Source organism: Suillus subaureus, assembly GCF_016647635.1.
Source record: "Suillus subaureus strain MN1 chromosome Unknown BJ212scaffold_4, whole genome shotgun sequence".
Taxonomy (NCBI): domain Eukaryota; kingdom Fungi; phylum Basidiomycota; class Agaricomycetes; order Boletales; family Suillaceae; genus Suillus; species Suillus subaureus.
This window is the reverse complement of record NW_024538560.1, coordinates 568,659-587,406: the sequence shown is the minus strand read 5'-3', so window position 1 is coordinate 587,406 and position 18,748 is coordinate 568,659. Positions and strand designations below refer to the sequence as shown.

The window sequence follows — 18,748 nt, the reverse complement described above, 5'->3', positions numbered from 1 at the left end:
ACAAGCTGTGATGATGAAGCTAGGCTCGGAACATGCGGTGGAACCTAGTCTACGTGCTGACTAAGCTGTGGCAAGGGCAGGTTGGTGTGAACCACTACTCTCGCCCTTGAGACCCCTGATCCACCATCTCTTGATCCACGACTAAAAACATTTGGGGTCTATGGTACAATTATTTTCGCCTGACTGAAAACGACTACTGTATTGAATTCGCACTTTTCTTAGCCCACCGCACGACGGCAGGCAACCGCTTGCCCCCCACAATTCTGCAAAATGAGACTTAACAGAGATCTAATCACAAACTCCCATTATATTCGCCATCCAGCACCAGTTTACTTGTAGATCTGGTCCCGCACCTGCCACGTATTGTCATACCAGCCCACTTTCTCAAACACGAGATATTCCACGACATGATGGGGCTTCGCAGATTTAGCTTCTACAGGCTGGCCCTGCTTGGTGAACACCTCGAATTCCTGGAGCAGCGTTAGTTTGTATACGATTTACGCATGCTGGAAGGACACTCACCTGGGTGGTCTCAAACTTGACTAGTGCATGTATCACCAGCCGGTTGCCGCGCTTTGGGGGTTCCTTCGCAATATAAACCTCACCGGAACGGATAGATACGATGGTAGCTCCCGGTGATATTGCAGGTGGACGGAATACTAGATTATCGTGAATCCAAAAATTCGGAGAGCGTAACGTCGATACTTACAGCTCTTCTCTTGGAATAGGGCTTTGTCTGAGACGTCGCTTAGAACCCTCCATTGCCAAACCTGGCCAGGTTTACGAGTGCGAACAATCTTGTTCACCTTAGTGGCATAGTCGGCTGTTGTCAGTGCCTTCAGGGTGGCTTCATCCTTGCTATTGATATAATTAATATAATGGGGGTCAGGAAAAAAAAATACGCACTCAGCCATAGCACGGCCAATGGCCAGATAGTTATCCATTGCAGTACGTCGCATTGGTGCTAGCCAGGATGAAGCAGAATGTGAAGTTACGTTGCCCAGTTGACGCCATGTGCGCGGTAGGAATAAGTGACTAAATCGAAAATCACAATCTACTCCAGTAAAAGCTCGAGCCTTGGCGATAGTATACATGCTGCATAAGGTGTAAAGGAGACTTAGAGGGGCAGAAAAAATGCATAAACCCATTTGACGCGAACCTGAACGTGTTCTTCAACCAATTGGAGAAATTGTGCTGTTTTGCATGCCAAAACGCGCCTGGGTTTGTGAAAAGCATGCGCAGTGAAGCGTCGCGTGGTACTTCTATGTCTGAACGAATAATAAACTGAGCTTGGGTGATACTTCTACAGGGAATATACACACCGAGAGTCACTAACTTAGTACCCCACATATCCATGGTTGGAAACAGGTTCGACGTGTTTGCCATGTTCATCATGCCTTCTATTTGTTTGAGATGTGCCTCCGTGCTGTCTGGAGCAGGGGGAGCCTTTTTCGCTTTCTTCTCATTCTTTGTCGCAGATTTTCTCGAGACACCGGACGAGGTTGTAGTAGACGCTTGCCCGCTCGTGGTAGAAGCCTTGGACGTTGAAGGGAGAGGAGCCGTTCGGGTAGCAGATTTTAAGGCCGAGAACGAGCGTTGTGGAGAGAGCAAGCAGCTCTTCTTCAGTTGAGTCCCGATGGAGACACGCGCCACCTTCACCGTCGCCATCACCATCGCCCCTGTAGCTGGAACTTGTCGTGCAATACAGTGAGCTGAAGCAAAGACTTTAAATTTCGACGTCAATGTCTCAAAAAGGATGTCGCCGGAATCTATGCGTGCGAACAAACCCGGGAGCCGGGGACGCGTGTGCTCAAGCCGGGGAAGACGAATATAAAAGGTTCGCTTCGCCGGTTAAAAATTCCATCCAGTTCTACCCGACGCACCTTTGCTCTGAACTGCCATCAGAATCATCATGCCTGTAAGACATCTCAACTAATTGTCTTTTTCCGTGAGCTTAATTTTTTCTCTCTTCACAGCGTTCTTCACGTTCCTCTCGCCCAGCTGCTAAGCCTGCAGCTCCTCAGCAGTCCCGCGGTGCTCATACGGCCGCGATGCCTCCTGCTGCAGCCCACGGTAACCCAGCACACGCTCCCGCACCACCTGTTCCCGCTCAGACATCTAGCGGTCCTGGGTTGATGGCCCAGATGGCCGCAACTGCCGGTTCCGTCGCTGTTGGATCTACCATTGGTCACGGTATCTCGTCTATGCTGTTTGGCTCCAGCTCATCTGCAGCACCCGCGGAGTCAGTAGCGCCTGTACAACAACAACAAGCATACCAGACAACTGGCGCTGCTTGTGAAGTTCAAGCTAAGGAGTTTACCAAGTGCTTGGACAAGGCAGACCTGCAAAGTTGCTCATGGTACCTTGACCAGTTGAAAGCTGTACGCATCCATCTAATTAAATGTAGTTCGGTGACTGATTGTGTTTTCAGTGCCAAGCTGCCGCCGCTCCCTATTAATTTAGCGGAATTTGACGGTATATACTGTTGGGGAATACTGTCACATGTTACTTGCCCTTTGTCTCATCCCACGCGACACAATCAGATATCACTGCGAATGAGTTAACATATCCAGATTCATCAGAACGACATAGCATTCGACATTTGAGATGATTCGAGATATCGTCCACTGTAGATAACATCAGTACTAAGATCGTCACGTCACCGTCGGTGCCTTCCTGCCGTCATTTCTCTGGATGCAAAACATAAAGCAAGTGCATTCTAACGTGTATCGACCAAGATGTCATTCTCTAGTGTCGCACGGTATGGATACTGTCCATTGGTTCACTTTTGTAATCATACCCCAGCTAGATTCTTCAACATCGCAAATTCATTCTCACCCGTTGCCTGGCACAACCCGTAGAATTGAGACGAGGGGTCAGAAAGCAGGACAGCAGGACTGGAGGTTTTAGTTAACTTTCTGCACCATATTATATTTCGCGATGACTTACGGGTCAAACTCGACGATTTTGCCTTGGTCGAGGAGCATCACCTGATAGTCCATGAGCAATACACAAACCACATAAACTGGATTTATTTACCCTATCATAATCGATGACAGTGCGCAGTCGGTGCGCGATGGTAAGAATGGTGCTGTTTGCAAATTCTCTGTTGGGTATGGTCAATTTCTCGTGAGGCTTATCGATATCGCAAAACGAACTCTCTGATCGTCTTTCCAATGAGCTCGTCGGTCGCGTAGTCAACGCTAAAATTGTGTTACTTGAAATCACGACTTGCATCATACGAACGACATTACCTTGCTGTTGCCTGCAACGTAGCCTTCAGAAATGAAGCGCCAGTCAAGGACAGGAAAACGTACCTCGTCCATGACCAAAACTTTTGACCGCTTCAAGATCGCCCGAGCCATGCATAAAAGCTGCTTCTCGCTAGAAAATTCGTCAGCAAGGTTATTTAGTGGCGTTGACAGAGCACTAACCCCGTAGAAAAGTTCTCCCCTCCTTCCGATACTGGTGACTCTAGGTTTCGGAAAACATTAACATTGACCTCAACACCTTCAATTTCGACAACATCATCGGCAGTGTCAGACGGAATCAAATGCACGCGTCGAAGAGCCTCGAACTAATGAACAGTCAGTATACCTTTGTAGTCAGGCAATGTAAATGTAACCGACAATTTCCGCATCTTCGTACTCATCGAATACATCCAGCGTGGATCGCAAAGTGCCGCTAAGGATGGTAGGGTCCTCTGTTCGGTGTAAGTAGGATAATCACCACTTAGCAGGACACGCACGAGGAATGATGGTGAGCTTGCTACGAAGGTCCGAAAGTCCCATTTTGGAGATGTCTTGATCATCGATGATGATGGAACCCTCTGTTGCCTCCACGAAGCGGAAGAACGAGAGTGCAAGGGTGCTCTTTCCGGAACCTGTGCGGCCTAGGATGCCGACCTAAGACCAAAATTCAGTTACTGACGAAGGAGTCCTCTAATATCTAGTACCTTCTCTCCAGGGTGGACCTCAAAGTTCAAGTTGTGAAGAACATCGGGCAACTCAGGCTATGGGAAAGATTATGAGCTGACGAGGTTCCCACTGAAACCGGCTTACCGCATAACGGACGACCAAGTTTTCGCACCTGATAATACCTCTGTCTGGCCAAGAAGCTGGCGGACGTGGCTCGATGAATTCAGGAGGCTCGCGCTTAAGCTCCGAATACTCCTTGACACGCTCCAGGGCGACCTGTTATATGTCCATCAATAACGCCGCATGTCACACAGTATGCTAGGGTACTAGCCATAGATTGTTCAAGGCCGACGAACCGTCGCACCTGAGTTCAAGATTAGTAAAAAATCTAGACAGACACCAGTTTTACCTACCAGGACTAACAACTGCAGGCAATGTTAGTATATTGTTCCGTATTCTATGATAATTATGCACATACTGTCCACGTCATGCCTCCAGCAAATGAAAGAGCGAATCCAGCGAGCGCAGCTGAGATGGTCGGGGTGGAAACGGCAATAAGACCTATCATACCAACGGTCGCAGCGGACAACAGGTCGAACCGGGTGGAGAGCCAGCGATTGACTAAAGATATCACCCAATGTCAACTACTCTCGAAAAGCAAACGACCGCTCGACGTACCAGCCCATTGCCAATAGTACGGGTTTATGTTCTAGTAAACATCGATCAGATTAAGTGAAAGCGAGTTCAGTTTAACTCACCGTATCGACACAGCGAAGCATGTCTCGCAAAAACTTTGATGAAGCACCGAAAGCTCGAAGAATAGGCGCTCCAGCAATGGTTTCACCAAAGATCGAATAAAGGGGAGACCGTGCCACGGAGTCTTAAGGTTACCAAAGTCAATGGACCGCTAGTGAATATGAAGAATACTTACCCAGGCGCCGCATATCTCTAGCAGCTTGTCCGTAATTCTAGACACTTGAGCATCTCTGTATAAGAACATGACAAAAAAATACCTTTGCAACTAAATAGGTTCGACGATTAGCGCTAATGTAATGGATCGAGAAAAAAGTTGCAGACCATCATAGTAAAGGAAGCCCAGAAGAATGATAGCAATGAGGGATGGAACACCGCTTGCCAAAGTAACAGACACAACCGTAACTACGAAAGACAATGCAAAGATGAGACTTCGACCAAAATGATCCGCGAGTCGACTGTCAATGCCTATAATGTTATGTGTTATTGTGTAAGCGAAGAGAGCGCTGTCTCAAAAAACGGACCTTCAAAGTCTTTCCCGAATCGATTCAGGAGTCTCCCCCGCGACACAGTATCGTGGAACCGGATTTGCGCAAACAACACAGTTTCCAGAAGTTCTATCACGGGTGATATAAGTAAGTGGTCAAAAGCAACGTCTCGATTTCGACCCACGTTGGTATAAAACGGTCGACGCATGGATGGAACCGTTATCTGAGTGGGAAATAGTTCAGTAGAGTTCAGGAGAATAGATGTAGTTTGCATACATAGTACGAAGAATCTATAGGTCGAAAACAAGACACCTGAAAAATGATTAGCACCGTGTGGTACAAGTCAACTGATTCAAACCTGTGAGAGTGATCTGCAAGGACATGAGTCATGATGAAGGATAATAGTGTAGAGCCGTGCTTACTGCAGCATAAACCACAATGTAATACACCGGTCCTTTGGCCTCAGCCTCTTCTGTACTCGATCCCGACCATATCCTACGGATACCAATGTTAATCATGCGACAGTAAACTGCTGACATTATGAACATACTTGAGCCACCAGTTCTCTGCAACAGGACAGAGAGCACCCAACGCGAGAACGGACAAGAACCATGCCCAGTAACCGTAGGCGCCAAATGACTTCACATAAAGCTCCCAGACATCACGACTCACGCGCCCTACAGCGCGTTTCTCGTCCTCCACAACTTTCCTAGGTGCTTTCCGCCCCACATTTGCTTGCGGCTCATTGACCACGGTGGAGCTCGTCTCGGATATCGGGTCAGGCTCCACGTCATCTTGCACGAGGGTGGCAACAGGAGAATGGCCTGCAGACACTGACGGACTCTTCGAAGTGCTTGCCGTATCCCGCTCCTTGTCAGTGCCACCTATGGTCTGCACTAATGTCCCCTTCACAGGAGATGCTTCAAAGGCCTCGCGTTCACCAGCGAATAGAAGATGGCCGTTATCAAGAGCGACAACATATGAAGCACCGGTCAAGCAAAGTTGGACATGGTGTGACACAAGGATCACCGTTCGCCCATGCATCAGCTCTCCTTTAATGCACTTGGAGTAGATGTGATGAGCCGTGTGAGCGTCAACTACACTCAAAGGTTGGCATTTAGAAGCGCGACGCTTAGAATGGACGCACCAGCAGACAGAACGTCGTCGAGCAACAGTATGGATGCCCGGGAGTAAACAGCCCGAGCCAAGGAAACTTATAAGAAATTCAATGTGTGTGACAAGTCGAATTTCAGTTCACTGACCTCGAGCTTTTTGTCCACCTGACAAGTTCACCTGCCAGTGCAACCTTGATCAATATGTATGATGCTAAGTGACAAAACGAAACATACGCCACGCTCGCCAATTTCGGACTGGTCTCCGTCTTCAAGGATCTTGAGATCGCTTATGAGCGCGCAGACCTTAAGATGCAGTCAGTCAAGTTATTATTGTCCATGAAGTGCGGTCGACCTCTAATGTCTTATGATATCGCTCTTCGTCAAGCGGTAGACCGAACAGGATGTTGTCTAGAGATTGCGATAAGCATACTTGAAATGGTTCAAACTTCATGGCTCACCTTGAATAGAAGCATTTCGCAACCAGGCAGCCTTGAAGTGTCAACTTCTTCAATTCATGACATAACCCACCACCACTGCCGCTCACCTGTGGTACGTAGGCGCAAACGCCAGGCACTATCCACTCTTCCTGTGTGACCTTCTGATCCGCAAAGGAAGCAAGCGCGTCTGGTGGTGAGCGCGGACAAATGACCTGGCCGGTGAGGACATCCGCCTCGCCGAGTAAAGCTGCATTGCCGTGACATTAAGTAGTATTCCAGGATTCGCTCCATAAGACGTACCTAATAATAACAGGGTCTTTCCACTGCCCAGCTTGCCACAAACAAGTGAAAGTTGTCCTTCAGGAAATTTCAGAGCAAGATCGACGAGCATGAATTTATGCCGGGGTGTGGAAGCTGCCGATGAGTCCGCAGAACGATCACGAGGCCATGTGATGTTAGCAGATTGAACAGCAATGGTATTAATGGCTGGCGCAGCCGAGAGCGAAGGTATAGGTTCCACCTCAGTTAGTTGGAGGTACTTCCCAATCCGCTTGAGGGAAACATGGACCTGAAGCAGGTTAATGAAAGTTTCTGGGAGTGCGTTCATCGCAAAACGCATTTCGTTGAAAACTACGCCAGATTGTTCAGCTCAAGTACCGTGCAGACTATAAGTGCCTACCCAACATCTAGACATATATGCATTCAACTTGTGAACATAAAGTGAACTGATAAGGAAAGGCTTACAGATGTGAAGGCGATAGAGGGGGTCAATGTCTGCTGGCGCCAGACCGCGAAGTGCCAGAAACAAACTAGGGTGACAATGAGAGGAGACGCCTCCCTAAACCCTCCGTCAGACGAGGTAGGGGAAACCTGCATGAAAACATACCAGATAGCAGAGAACACGACCTAAATGGTGGACACATTAGGAATCATATGTCACGAAAAGGAAAATTACGTGCCTCAATCTTGTAGTTCAACTTTTGGTATTTCAGTTCTCTCTCACGAATTTTCATCACGCGCTTTTCGAAGCTGCGCTCCCATGCCATGAACTACAAATCGATGAGGGAGGTATTCAAAAAATGACATGCAAAGGATATTACCTTCAGCATGCGGATGCCACCCAGTATCTGTCAGAGGTGTAATTGAAGTCAGGTCAATAAGTGTTTCACAAGGTAATCACCTCGTTCATGAGTGAGACCCGTTCGTCCCTGGCTTTCATCAAATTGTCCTGTGTAGTGATCACTACTTTACCTGCCAGGTGATTTAATGGCAAGAAGAGACAGATGACCGCAAGACCAATGAAGCACGAAACACCAAGCATGCTATAGAGCAACGTCGTCCCTACAACAATCTCGATCGGAGAATCTGAAAGAAATCAGGACCAGAATGACGGCGTGATCAAAGAATCTGACCCGTAATGGCAAAAAGATGGTAAGAAAACTCTGCGATCCGATCAACATCGGTGGTCATCAAAGTCATGACCTGGGCTTTGCTCGAAAATTCGTTCTCTTCTTCGTCCTTCTCTTTGTTTTCTCCATCCGCAGTTTTCGATTTTTTATCATTTCCCTCGTCGGACGGGGAGGTACCAGAAGACACGACATCCTTCCGAACGAGAGTTTTTGCGAAAAGCATGGTATTGACCTGCGCCCGCAAGCGAATTTGGATAACGGAAGTTGCAAAGTACCACATTTGAGAGTTGACTACAGCATGTTAATGTCGAATTAGATGGTGTTGCACTAGAAAAAACTTACGCTGCGCGACAATAACAAGGCATGCAAATTGTCCAAAAGTATATACCCATCCCCATCCTTTATTGAGGCGGCCAGGATCGTCTTCTAGGTATGCGATGAGCTTGCGAACGAAGAACGGGGACCCAAACCACATAGGAGCAGCTGCGACGGCCAAGATTATTTCTGCAGTAAATGCAAGCTTATTGATACTGATGAGGCGCCAAGCGAGGTCCCATCCTGGCTTGAGAGGATTTGCACGAAGATTCGTGCGCACCCTAAAGAACTGATAAGTCGCTCGCATATTAACCGGAATGATTGGCAAGTCGCCGATTTCAACCGAAACGGAAGTTCCAAGCTGAATGACACGGGTCACATAACGGAAAAACAGAACATCGATCACAGAGGCGTTCGGAAGGCCACAGACGTTCTCGTACGATTTATTGGTCGTGTCATCGATAGTTTTTTTAGAGTAGATGAATGAGGGAGAAAAGTGCAACGGTGGTCCACGGGGTGTTGTCGCAATTATCGCAAAAGTCAACGTATACAATGCGGTCTTGCTATACCAGAAAGCGAGTAAGGGAGGAAAAGCTTGTGGATTGTGTGCCGAGATAGAGTCAGACGAAGGAAGGATTGATGCGACGAAGTGAAGGACCGAGGAGAAGAAGGTCAAGGCAGTGATATGTATCACCGACTCAGAATGACGATCCGGGGTAACAGAACGAATGACTAGAACGCCAACGTATAGTCCAAACGTAGTCCGAAATATATGTTCTGCAAGCGTATTTTGACCATCTGAGTAGGCCGACCAGCCCAGGGAAACGCCCTCAAGCACAAGGATCACGGCTGAAAGCAAAACTAGCAGTGATTTCCTGTTGCGCATCTAAACTAAGATGAGACCCTTCATCACAGACGGCGTATAACTATTATGATGCTTACTTTGAGCCAGAAGGCATCTTCGTCAATTGGTTCTCCACTGATAAAATCTTCCGGTTTGGTCACATTAAAAGGATCATCCTGGTTCAAATCGCTGGCCAAACTAGCGGCTTGGGTAGTCGACAAGCGTATCTTCCGCTGTCGAGACCGCGCGAGAAAAAGTGCGAAGCCACTGATCACTGTCGCCCCGAAGAGTGCTTCTGCTAGAAGTAACTGGTATGAAGGCATGATATTCCACGCCTGTACCACTTCCAACTCCCAGCTAGTGGTATGGAAGGGAGATGTAAAATTCGGACAGGATGAGATACGGGTCAACTAGCACGCGCACGCGACCACCACAAGATAAGAAAGTTGACTAGCGCTGACTTCATGAGAAGATTCCATATGGTCACTTTTGATACTCGTCGGAGCCGATTCAGTCGGAGGACTAGTGTGGGATGCAATAGTATGACTCATGGTAAGACTTTTGGTCATCCGCAGCAGTACATACGGCTCACTGATCCGGTGAATTAATAGTTTAATTTTGGGTCATCTAGGCGAGGGAGAAGCACACCGTTTAACTTCACCGTTCTGAATCCACTGACTACGAGGGCCCTTTCACAAATACTGCAGCAGCATGTGGTTTTATCATGTCAAGGATAACCCATCGACCCTTTTTGAAGAGCGCGACTCCCATCACTGTCGACGTATGTGCTTGCATTATCCATGTCTGTGCTGGTCATCCTCTCACAGTTGAAGATACGTATGTCTAATCTGCATCGACATGCTGTGTTGGCCTAGACAGACCATCAACGACCCCCTTAGCCTGAAGAAAAGGTCGAAATTAAGGATCAAGCAAAGTCGATTTGACAGGCTCTGATACATCTGATGCTGTAAGTCATTACACCACTAAGCAAGAACGTATAGCATGCTGAAAGCTCTAATACCTCCTTTCCCAGCTACTGCCAGTCAGTGCGGGTGCGGGCACGGTATTGATCGTCTGGATGCGTCCATCTTCCCGTTGCCCGCTTGCCCCTTCATGTCGCAACCAGGTTGCAACGTCGCCTACGCCATCCAATGCATCTCCCTCTTACGGCTGTCCGTCGATGTCTTGCCTTCAAGACTTGCATAGGCTTGAAGGAAAAGCACTCATACCTTGAAGTGATGTAACTTCTTGGAACCGAGGATTTTCGGATGAGTAGCAACTTGAAGGAACTGGTCACCACCTTGCGCCACATCAAGAAACATTCCTCGCAAGTGATATCAAGGCATGGCTCCCAACTTCTTTGCAATGGAAGTGCCACTAGAGTGGAGTGTCTACTTTTGTCAGCTTTGGTCACAATGGCATCATGGCCCTGTCATGATTCAGGGGTGTGTGCGGGGATAGCAGGATGCTTAATGATCATCATTCCTCGCAAGCGAAATCGGATCCCATCTTTTGTAATGGAAGCGCCAGGATGGAGTAATGACTTTGGTCATAGTGGTTGATCACAATTACTTGCATAATTCAGGGGCATGCGTGTTGCTCAGCACAGCAGAATGCTGGGCACTGTGCAGTCACAGGACGCACATATAAACAAGGTCATGATCACAGTTTTCTAGCCAACTCACCCTCATTCCCTTCTATCTCACCGACAGCTTGTCTTGAATAGCAATAGGCGACTTTTGCGAATCTCCAGTACAACAAACGCATGTTGATGGATGCGAGTGACGAAGTCATCAGGGCCCTGGACCATGGCGGCAACAATCAGAAGGTATTTGACTCGACATGCGGCATCCCACGCTGGTGCTGACGAGCAATGTCGATAGTGGCAGCTTTCCATTCAGGGCGAAGACCCCAACTATTCTAGGTACGTCATAAACAGCGGCACTCATCTCTTCATGGGATGGGATGTAAGTTGAGTCTCTGAGAAAATCGAATGTTCCAAGTTTGATTTCGCCTCGTTTCCAGGATGCGAAGGAGAACATAACCATGGGCGACGAACGGTACGTTTGGAAATTCGTCATCAATTGGGCGGCGAACACAATCGGGTGCGTATCTCGTCGGCATTCGAGCTCCAGTTCGAACCTATCTCCTGACTCGGACGTCGTGATGGCGGATGCAGATTCCAAATCCCTGGGTCCTCGGACGACCCGGACACTTTCTTCACCGCGCAGCTCGAAAACGATCAGTCGACAGTGAGCTCGCGCAGCCGCATCTCTGCGTCGTGCTTTCCCTGACAATTGCTGTGCGCATGCGGATCAAGCTCGTGGTTCAGTCGGGCGAACTCACCAAAATACAGAAGTGGACGAGGGACCCTCGCTTGGAGCATTAGATGCGAATCAGTCGTCAGGCTTTTGCGTTGCATGTACTCGAATGATGGTGTATGATCACGAATGAAAGTGGATTTTCGACAGACTCGACCAGTGTGTGTCCGACGTCCGTGCTTATTATTCACGACGCTTGAGTGTTTGGCGTGCCAGTGATGGTTGTTTGTACCTATTGAATCTTGAAGCCTCTTGGCCTGCCACCACTGGCATACAGGCCCTTCCTTTGAAAATGCATGCTGTCCGCTCGTCTTCTGGCTCCGCTTCCAAGGCGTCCGGAAAGAAAACGAGACTCAAGACCGTGAAGCTCGACGCGTCCTCTGAGCCTCCGAACAAGAAACCGAGAACCGTAAGTTTGTCGTAATAATTTAGGGACGCGTCTTTGCTTGGTCTTATGCCGCGCGTCAAAAACAAGCTAAATCGTCCTTCCACTCACTGTCATGTCAGTTTGCAAAGCCGCCCGTTTTTGATCTCATAGGGTCTGTGCCTCAGCCGCCGGTGTCGTCGCAACGACCCTCGCTTCTGCAGCCCCAGACCCAAAGGAAGGATGTGAAGGGAAAGGCAAAGCTGGTTTTGTCTCCAGTCCATCAGGGCGATGGTAGGCTCTGGGTGGACAAGTATGAGCCAACGGTCGAGGTCTGCCTCGGTTTATCTCTGGTCGTACATGGCTGAACGTCTGCGATGGTTGGTAGGCCGATTTGGCGGTGCACAAGCGCAAAGTCGAAGACGTGCGGCGATGGCTCTCGGAGGCCTTTGAAGGAGGCCCGACTGGCAAGCTTCGAAAATATCGCGTATGTCCTGTTCTGTTGATTTGTTCATGACCCAGTCATGTCCCGCGCATCTCTTAACAGCGGATTCTGGTCCTCACCGGGCCTGCTGGTACCGCAAAGACGACTACGCTACGCGTGTTAGCCCGAGAGATGGGTTTCGAAATCGTCGAGTGGCGCAACAGCATGAGCGAACGCGGCCCGAGTACTTTTATCGACGATTCCAAGGATCTCGGCGGTCAGGACCATCGCGATGCGTTGTTTGTATGAGATCGTTGACTTCTCCCTTCCAGATGACTCTTGGATGGACACGGAAGCATTGTTCGACAAATTTCAGGCATTCCTCACGAGGGCTTCCTCGTGTTATAATATTTTCGCAGCGAGTTCTGCAATCGCGTCAACGCAGTCGCAATCTCACACTCAGTTAAAGTCCCTATCAGAGCCGTCAACTCCATCCCTCCCCTCCACTTCCTCGAGCCAGCTTTCTAACCGCCACCTGATCCTTCTGGAGGATCTGCCTAATATTCTGCACCTTCCTACGCAAGCGCGATTTCACGATGCCTTGCAGTCGCTCTGCGGCTCTTCTGAGTCCGGGCCTCCTGTTGTGATCATCATATCCGACTCGGGTCTCCGCGGCGAGAATGCTTATAATGATGATGCGTGGGACGGTGCAGGCGGTGCGCGCTGGTCTAAGAAAGAGACTATAGACATAAGAAGTCTTCTCGGAGCTGATCTTTCCACCAGCCCTTATGTCACGCGCATCGCCTTCAACCCTATTGCGCCGACGTTGATGACCAAGGCCCTGCAGGCGATGCTCACTATCCATTTTGCGTCTACTTCTGGAAAGCCACCGGCCAAAGATGTTGTTGATATGATCGTAGAATCGTCAAATGGGGATATCAGGAGCGCGGTGATGGCACTGGAATTTGCATGTGTAGTAACGTTGACCAAGGGTGGTGGGAGCGGAAAGACCCGACGGAATACGGCTGGAAGTGGGGGTGCACGAGCTGTCCTGGAGGCTGTTACGCGAAGAGAGCAGAGTCTAGTGCTATTTCATCTGATGGGAAAGATATTATATAACAAACGTGAGTGCTCGCCTTGTTGTCAGTTTGGTCGAGCATGACGAGATGCAGGCAAGGGAGACCCTCCTGCTACACATCTCTCCGCCAGAGATGCTGCAAAGGAGCGTGAGCTAGACGAAACGTTCGTAGACCCGTCACCTCTGCCAGACTTTCTTTCGGAACATGATCGAAAGGCGAGCCGAGTTTGCTTAGAGGTACGACTTCCATGGAGTGTGATGCTAATATTTGCTGAGGTACTCTTAATCAGTCTGGCAGACGATTGCATCAGATTCACCCATTGACTCGTCGCTCCTAGGATTGTACATCCACCAAAATTATACCATGTTCTGTACGGATGTCGATCAATGTGACGGGGTCTGTGAGGGGCTTAGTTGGGTTGACTGTGTCGGTGGTGTGAGTACAACCATCACTTATATCTCTCTCCCTTGTAATTTCTCTCCAACACAGCACCTCCCGTCCACCACCCCACACGCCTTTCCAACACTTGTATTGTCCACGCTTCATGCACTCCCGACACCGGTTCCACGAAAAGGACAGAAGGTGTGCAAGCCTTCATGGTTTGATGTGCGTAAGAAGGAGCAGGATGCATTGGAAGGCGTAGGCGATGTCACGACCTGGTTGGGACATGGAGGGGCAAGCGAGGAGCATGCACCAGGAAGATGGACGCATGCTGACGTTGCAGTTGAGCTATGTGGCTGGTTGCGTGCTGTTGATCGTACTGGCATTGCTCAACTGCAAGTGCCGCGAGCACACAGACTTTTCTCGTACCTTCCGTGGGGTGCGGGAGGTGTTGGCGGGGATGTCCTCGGAGAAGATGAATATGGGGAGACAGATGACGTTGATGACCAGGGTGATATCAGGGTTTTGGGAGCTTTAAGAGATGAAAAGGAGGGAAAGGGCTGGTGGTTGGAGAGCGATGATATAGAGGAGGCAGAAATGGAGGCTTAGATTTGAGCATAATGATCTGCCTTCACAATTATTACCAAACGCATTCTATTACTAGTACTCACTGTTGCGACTTGACTTGACTTGACTTCAAAAATACAACCACAATGTCTGCAATTAGGAATAGTCAACGTAGACTAGTTCGACGTCTCAACTCTCGACCAGCGTGGTGCCAAGTTGTTACCCGTCCAGCGGTATGTAGAGGTTTCTCTTCAACTGCACCTCCACAAAGTACAATCGATGGGGTACGCGTTTCCAAACTTTTCGCAGCGTTACTAGCGCTTGGGATCGGAGCGACTGGTCTTGGGTTGTGAGTCCTGTCCTCGACCTTTTCGTTTAACTGTGATAATCTTCAAGTTGCTCTCTAAAGATACGAATTCTACACATCCTTTACCCTCTGGCCAGAGCAGGTTCGCGGAGACCTCCGCGCAGGAATAAAAGCGAGGAACCAAGGAGATTTGTCTCTGAGCGAGAGATACATCACCCGGTCTGTATTGCTGCATTCCTTGTGTTCACGGAGTTCTGACTCTTGGTTTTAGCGCATTCCAAACAGCACTATCTCTTCCTTATCAGACATTCGCGCCAGATCCGTATCTAAAGCTATCAGGTGTAGCCTCTCTCCTTTCCGAAGTCGCTTCAGACCGTCGCTCCCGAGAGGCCCTGCAGATTGTTTGGGAGCTAGGTGCTGGTCCGAGTGAACAACATTCTCCCTTACCAGATGCCGAGAAGACGTCGAGTGCTGTAGTAGGAGGAGCGTCTGGATGGTCAAGCTACACCTTGAGCAACGAGGAACGCCTTCGACGCGTAGCTCTTGCGTATAAATTGGGCCAATTGGCAAGTGAGCGGGACGTGGATGAGGAGGAGAAATGGCTTATATGGGCTGTAGAGGAGGTTATGAGGCTATCTGGACTTGGGATGATGAACCCCAACTCACATATGAACACAAAAGCGCAAGAAAATTCAGGGTCTGGCGCACTCGAAGATCTCGAACTTCCGTCATGGATGTCAAAGACAGATCTTGGCGCCCCACTGGAAGCCCTTGGTGCCCTTTATGCGAAGAAAGGTAGAATTGAGTGAGTAGCGCTCATCCAGTTAGGGATGTGGATATCCTTCTCATGTTTAAATCGGCCTTTCATTCAAAGCTAACGCTTCTACTGACAGGTACGCGATGCCACTGTACCTTCAGGCTATCTCCTTACTCTTGCTACCCAAAGCAAATAACGTATCCACTGAAGACCGATGTCGAGGTGAGCAATAACACTGCGGCTGGTTCCACATTCGTTCATGCACAGACCACCAACAAGCCGCTCAACTCATGAATAATCTTTCTGAATTGGTAATGCGTCGTCCTTCCACACCAGAAGTGCGTGGGCAAGCTGAGGCGTGGGCGCGTCAAGCATTGGGAAATATTGAGCGAGTACAAGCGCAGCCAAGAAGCTTACAATGGTTCGGATGGGGGCAGCCCGCTGATGATGGAAGGGAAGTTTGTGAGCAGGCGCTCGGCGTGATGCTCTTCAATCTGGGAAGCTTAAGAGAAGTAAGTTCTTATTGAGTCATCAAGAATGCCCATTCGTGATCCTTGCAGATGACATCCGACTTGGATGGTGCAAAAAAGCTGTTCGAGAAGAGCGCCGCGCAATGTAGCAAGGCGGGCATTAGGGAGGGCGTTGTTGAAGCGCAGGAGGCATTACGGAGGGTTGAGAAAATGAAGAAGGTGGGTTAAAGGCGGTATGTATGCTATGTTTCTGTTAGGAACATGTTTGTGGACGTTGTCAGATCTTAGCAGACATTACCACCAAACTTTACACGCGCTGGAGCATAGGTGGCGACAACCAAATCTCGGCACATCACACTCCGGGTCAGGTTCAAATCTTCTACTGAATTATGCTTCATAGTAATACGGGAAGACACAGGTGGTGATTACTCATGATAATCATATTCGACTTGGATGGTGTCACACTGCATAGCTAGAGAGACCGACAGTCACTGCGAGGGTATGTGAATGCAAGTCACGTGGGTATTCGGGAAACTTCGGACGAGTGCAAAACATATCTCTGTCGGTGCGCCTTGCAGAGGCTCGGCCAGAAAGAGAGAAGACTCGGATCCTACATGATCTGTCACTGATAAGTACTACCGCGTCAACTTAATAGTCCCCGGCCCCCGGCTGATTGCACTGTGCATATATAACACATACCTGACAAGTAGTCTCGGACCCTGCGCGCGGCTAACCTTCCTGGAGTTTAAATATAAAATACAGTCACGGTCGTCACGATAAACCTTGGATCTATCTCAGTATCGCAAACAAACACGAGATGGACGAAGAGCCTACAAATATCATGATGGAGGGCCACTGCTCTGCCCCTCCTCTTGACGAAAGTCTTTATGACTTGCGTCCCCAAGACGCTGCATTTTTCAAGAAGCTAACTGGAATCGAAGACGATGCCGCCCTGAAGCAGCATATATTGGATATTCAAGCGAAAGCATACAAGGTACTAGGAAGCCACTTAGCGACGAACATCGTTCTGTCTAGTGTCATAGCATAATTGACTTGTTCACGGCTAGGTTGCTCCTTATGGATGCATTTATCTTTTCCTTTTCACTAGGCATGTTTGTGTATAAACTTGAGCTGAGTTGATACGTAATCGTTGAGCTCTCTAGACATAGATTGTCAGCGCTACCCGCTTATCAGCAAGTCTTGCGCCTCGGACGCGAATACAAGAACCCAATTTTCCTTGACATTGGCTGTTGCTGTATGTGCTCAGACTTGACCGTCTCCGCATGGTGCTCACCTGACACGGTCACAGTTGGCAATGACATTAGGGAAGCGGTTCTTGATGGTTTTCCTGTAGCTCAGACCATCGGATGCGATCTTCGTCCAGGCGAGCTCGCACACAGCCCCACGCATGATTGACGAAGCGCTTACACTTTTTCTTCTGATAGAACTCTGGAATCTGGGGCATGAACTCTTCAGGTCGTCTCCAGATACCTTTCCAGCTCATTTTGTGGGTGGTGACGCCTTCGACCCAGAAGTTCTCGCCGTGGCACCGCCTGCGTCCATGCAGACAGTAGGAGTTCCAAGTCCAGACCTCAATCACCTCGCTTCGTTGAATCCGTTGCGCGGATGTGTTTCCGTAATTCACGTAACCTCATTCTTCCACCTGTTCAAAGAAGATAAGCAATTGCACATGGCCCGCGCTCTCGCTGGTTTACTCTCTGCTGAGCCAGGTTCCATCATTCTCGGAGCGCACACAGGTGCTCAGAAGAAGGGTGTCGTGAATCAAGCATATAGGGGCATCGAGATTGAAATGTTCGCCCACAGCGCCGAGAGCTGGACTGCCATGTGGGATGGTGAAGTATTTGAGAAGGGGACGGTCAAGGTGGATGCACAGCTCAGGGAGGTATCAGAAGGTGTGGGCAATGGACGTTATCCGGTGTTGTACTGGTCTGTGACCAGACTGAGGTAGAATTCTCGGATGATCCGTCCAGGCAGTATCTCTGAGCAAGAACAGATTGTCATTTGTCACCTGGTGACGAAACTAATAACCGGTAATTATCATGCAAGCATGTTTAGATCACTCAGGTGGAGAACTGTAGAGAACTGTGGGTCACCAGGGTGTCATGTGTCAAGTGGTCAGGGGCCTCGAGGTTGACGTGTTTGCCCACAGTGCCGAAAGCCGGGCTGCCATGTGGGATGGAGAAGGGGACTGTCAAGGTGAAGACAGAGTTGAGGCAATGCCCGTTGGTGTGGGAAGTGATGAAACCTACCCTGGTCTGTGATCAGACTGCGATACAGAATTCTCAGGTGCCCTTCGAGTCAGGCGATATCAGATAAATTGACCTTTTGAAGTGTTACTGGGCAAGAGGATGGTCTGACCTCTGGCACCTGCTGTCTACCGGTGCTGGATCGTTCGTGTATGCGTCCACCAACCGAAACTCAATGGTTAACATAGTGGTCGCCATCGCCGCTAGCTGCCAATTTTAGTTTCTGTTGGTGAGGTAGGTGTTCGAATCTTAATCAGAGAAAGAACACTGGATACTTGACTTTCCGACACCACTAGCACTGCACGAGAGCGCATGTTGAGCTAGGCCAGAATCTGGGTAGAATATGTAAGTTCATGCGTTACTAACTTAAAGTAGATTGCTGATAGGCTGCCAAGGACCTGCAATACTAAAGATTGATGCGCGAGTCTGCGGTGATTTGTATGAGCGCCGCGGGTGCTGCGGGCGCTACGCTCTTCCGGTGTTGACGTCCATATGGGCAACTTCAAGATCCCCTATGAGTAGGAGGCTAACTA

At 49.1% G+C, this 18,748-nt stretch overlaps 6 protein-coding genes across 6 annotated transcripts; 4 read left to right on the top strand and 2 right to left on the bottom strand.

Moving 5' to 3' along the window:
* Positions 1-109: 109 nt before the first annotated feature.
* Positions 110-2,037, bottom strand: BJ212DRAFT_1324953 (uncharacterized protein). The gene is made up of 7 exons (XM_041334550.1): positions 1,975-2,037; positions 1,323-1,916; positions 1,160-1,268; positions 907-1,095; positions 710-858; positions 523-659; positions 110-470 (listed from the first exon to the last, which is right to left on the bottom strand). Exons 2-7 carry the CDS (start codon positions 1,672-1,674, stop codon positions 330-332), a joined length of 1,077 nt encoding a protein of 358 aa, XP_041197602.1. The 5' UTR covers positions 1,675-1,916; positions 1,975-2,037; the 3' UTR covers positions 110-329.
* A 14-nt stretch (positions 2,038-2,051) lies between these two features.
* On the top strand, positions 2,052-2,458 carry BJ212DRAFT_1262620 (uncharacterized protein; the record flags this gene model as incomplete). The annotated part of the gene is made up of 2 exons (XM_041330283.1): positions 2,052-2,381; positions 2,432-2,458. 2 exons carry the CDS (start codon positions 2,052-2,054, stop codon positions 2,456-2,458), a joined length of 357 nt encoding a protein of 118 aa, XP_041197601.1.
* Positions 2,459-2,794: 336 nt separating this feature from the next.
* Positions 2,795-9,601, bottom strand: BJ212DRAFT_1262585 (ATP-binding cassette transporter; the record flags this gene model as incomplete). Its single annotated transcript, XM_041330279.1, has 40 exons — positions 2,795-2,897; positions 2,950-2,990; positions 3,040-3,106; positions 3,159-3,203; positions 3,255-3,265; positions 3,318-3,384; positions 3,435-3,577; positions 3,630-3,703; positions 3,749-3,905; positions 3,956-4,012; positions 4,062-4,193; positions 4,228-4,281; positions 4,331-4,342; positions 4,396-4,538; positions 4,596-4,626; positions 4,676-4,797; positions 4,849-4,885; positions 4,931-4,938; positions 4,995-5,138; positions 5,195-5,287; positions 5,343-5,381; positions 5,435-5,470; positions 5,517-5,529; positions 5,581-5,653; positions 5,709-6,255; positions 6,306-6,371; positions 6,421-6,451; positions 6,508-6,576; positions 6,626-6,681; positions 6,732-6,762; positions 6,818-6,957; positions 7,011-7,340; positions 7,390-7,396; positions 7,455-7,555; positions 7,666-7,759; positions 7,811-7,837; positions 7,891-8,075; positions 8,123-8,410; positions 8,462-9,320; positions 9,377-9,601. 40 exons carry the CDS (start codon positions 9,599-9,601, stop codon positions 2,795-2,797), a joined length of 4,758 nt encoding a protein of 1,585 aa, XP_041197600.1.
* A 2,290-nt stretch (positions 9,602-11,891) lies between these two features.
* On the top strand, positions 11,892-14,456 carry BJ212DRAFT_1261864 (Rad17 cell cycle checkpoint protein-domain-containing protein; the record flags this gene model as incomplete). Its single annotated transcript, XM_041330220.1, has 8 exons — positions 11,892-12,012; positions 12,243-12,295; positions 12,352-12,450; positions 12,511-12,631; positions 12,720-13,511; positions 13,560-13,702; positions 13,764-13,901; positions 13,956-14,456. 8 exons carry the CDS (start codon positions 11,892-11,894, stop codon positions 14,454-14,456), a joined length of 1,968 nt encoding a protein of 655 aa, XP_041197599.1.
* Positions 14,457-14,560: 104 nt separating this feature from the next.
* BJ212DRAFT_1262268 (uncharacterized protein) lies at positions 14,561-16,176 on the top strand (the record flags this gene model as incomplete). Its single annotated transcript, XM_041330252.1, has 7 exons — positions 14,561-14,763; positions 14,824-14,940; positions 14,993-15,147; positions 15,202-15,526; positions 15,615-15,700; positions 15,758-15,990; positions 16,039-16,176. The coding sequence occupies 7 exons, from the start codon at positions 14,561-14,563 to the stop codon at positions 16,174-16,176; spliced, it is 1,257 nt and encodes a 418-aa protein (XP_041197598.1).
* A 616-nt stretch (positions 16,177-16,792) lies between these two features.
* BJ212DRAFT_1261806 (uncharacterized protein) lies at positions 16,793-17,917 on the top strand (the record flags this gene model as incomplete). Its single annotated transcript, XM_041330211.1, has 5 exons — positions 16,793-16,942; positions 17,016-17,060; positions 17,104-17,203; positions 17,258-17,326; positions 17,394-17,917. 5 exons carry the CDS (start codon positions 16,793-16,795, stop codon positions 17,915-17,917), a joined length of 888 nt encoding a protein of 295 aa, XP_041197597.1.
* Between the last annotated feature and the right edge of the window lie 831 nt (positions 17,918-18,748).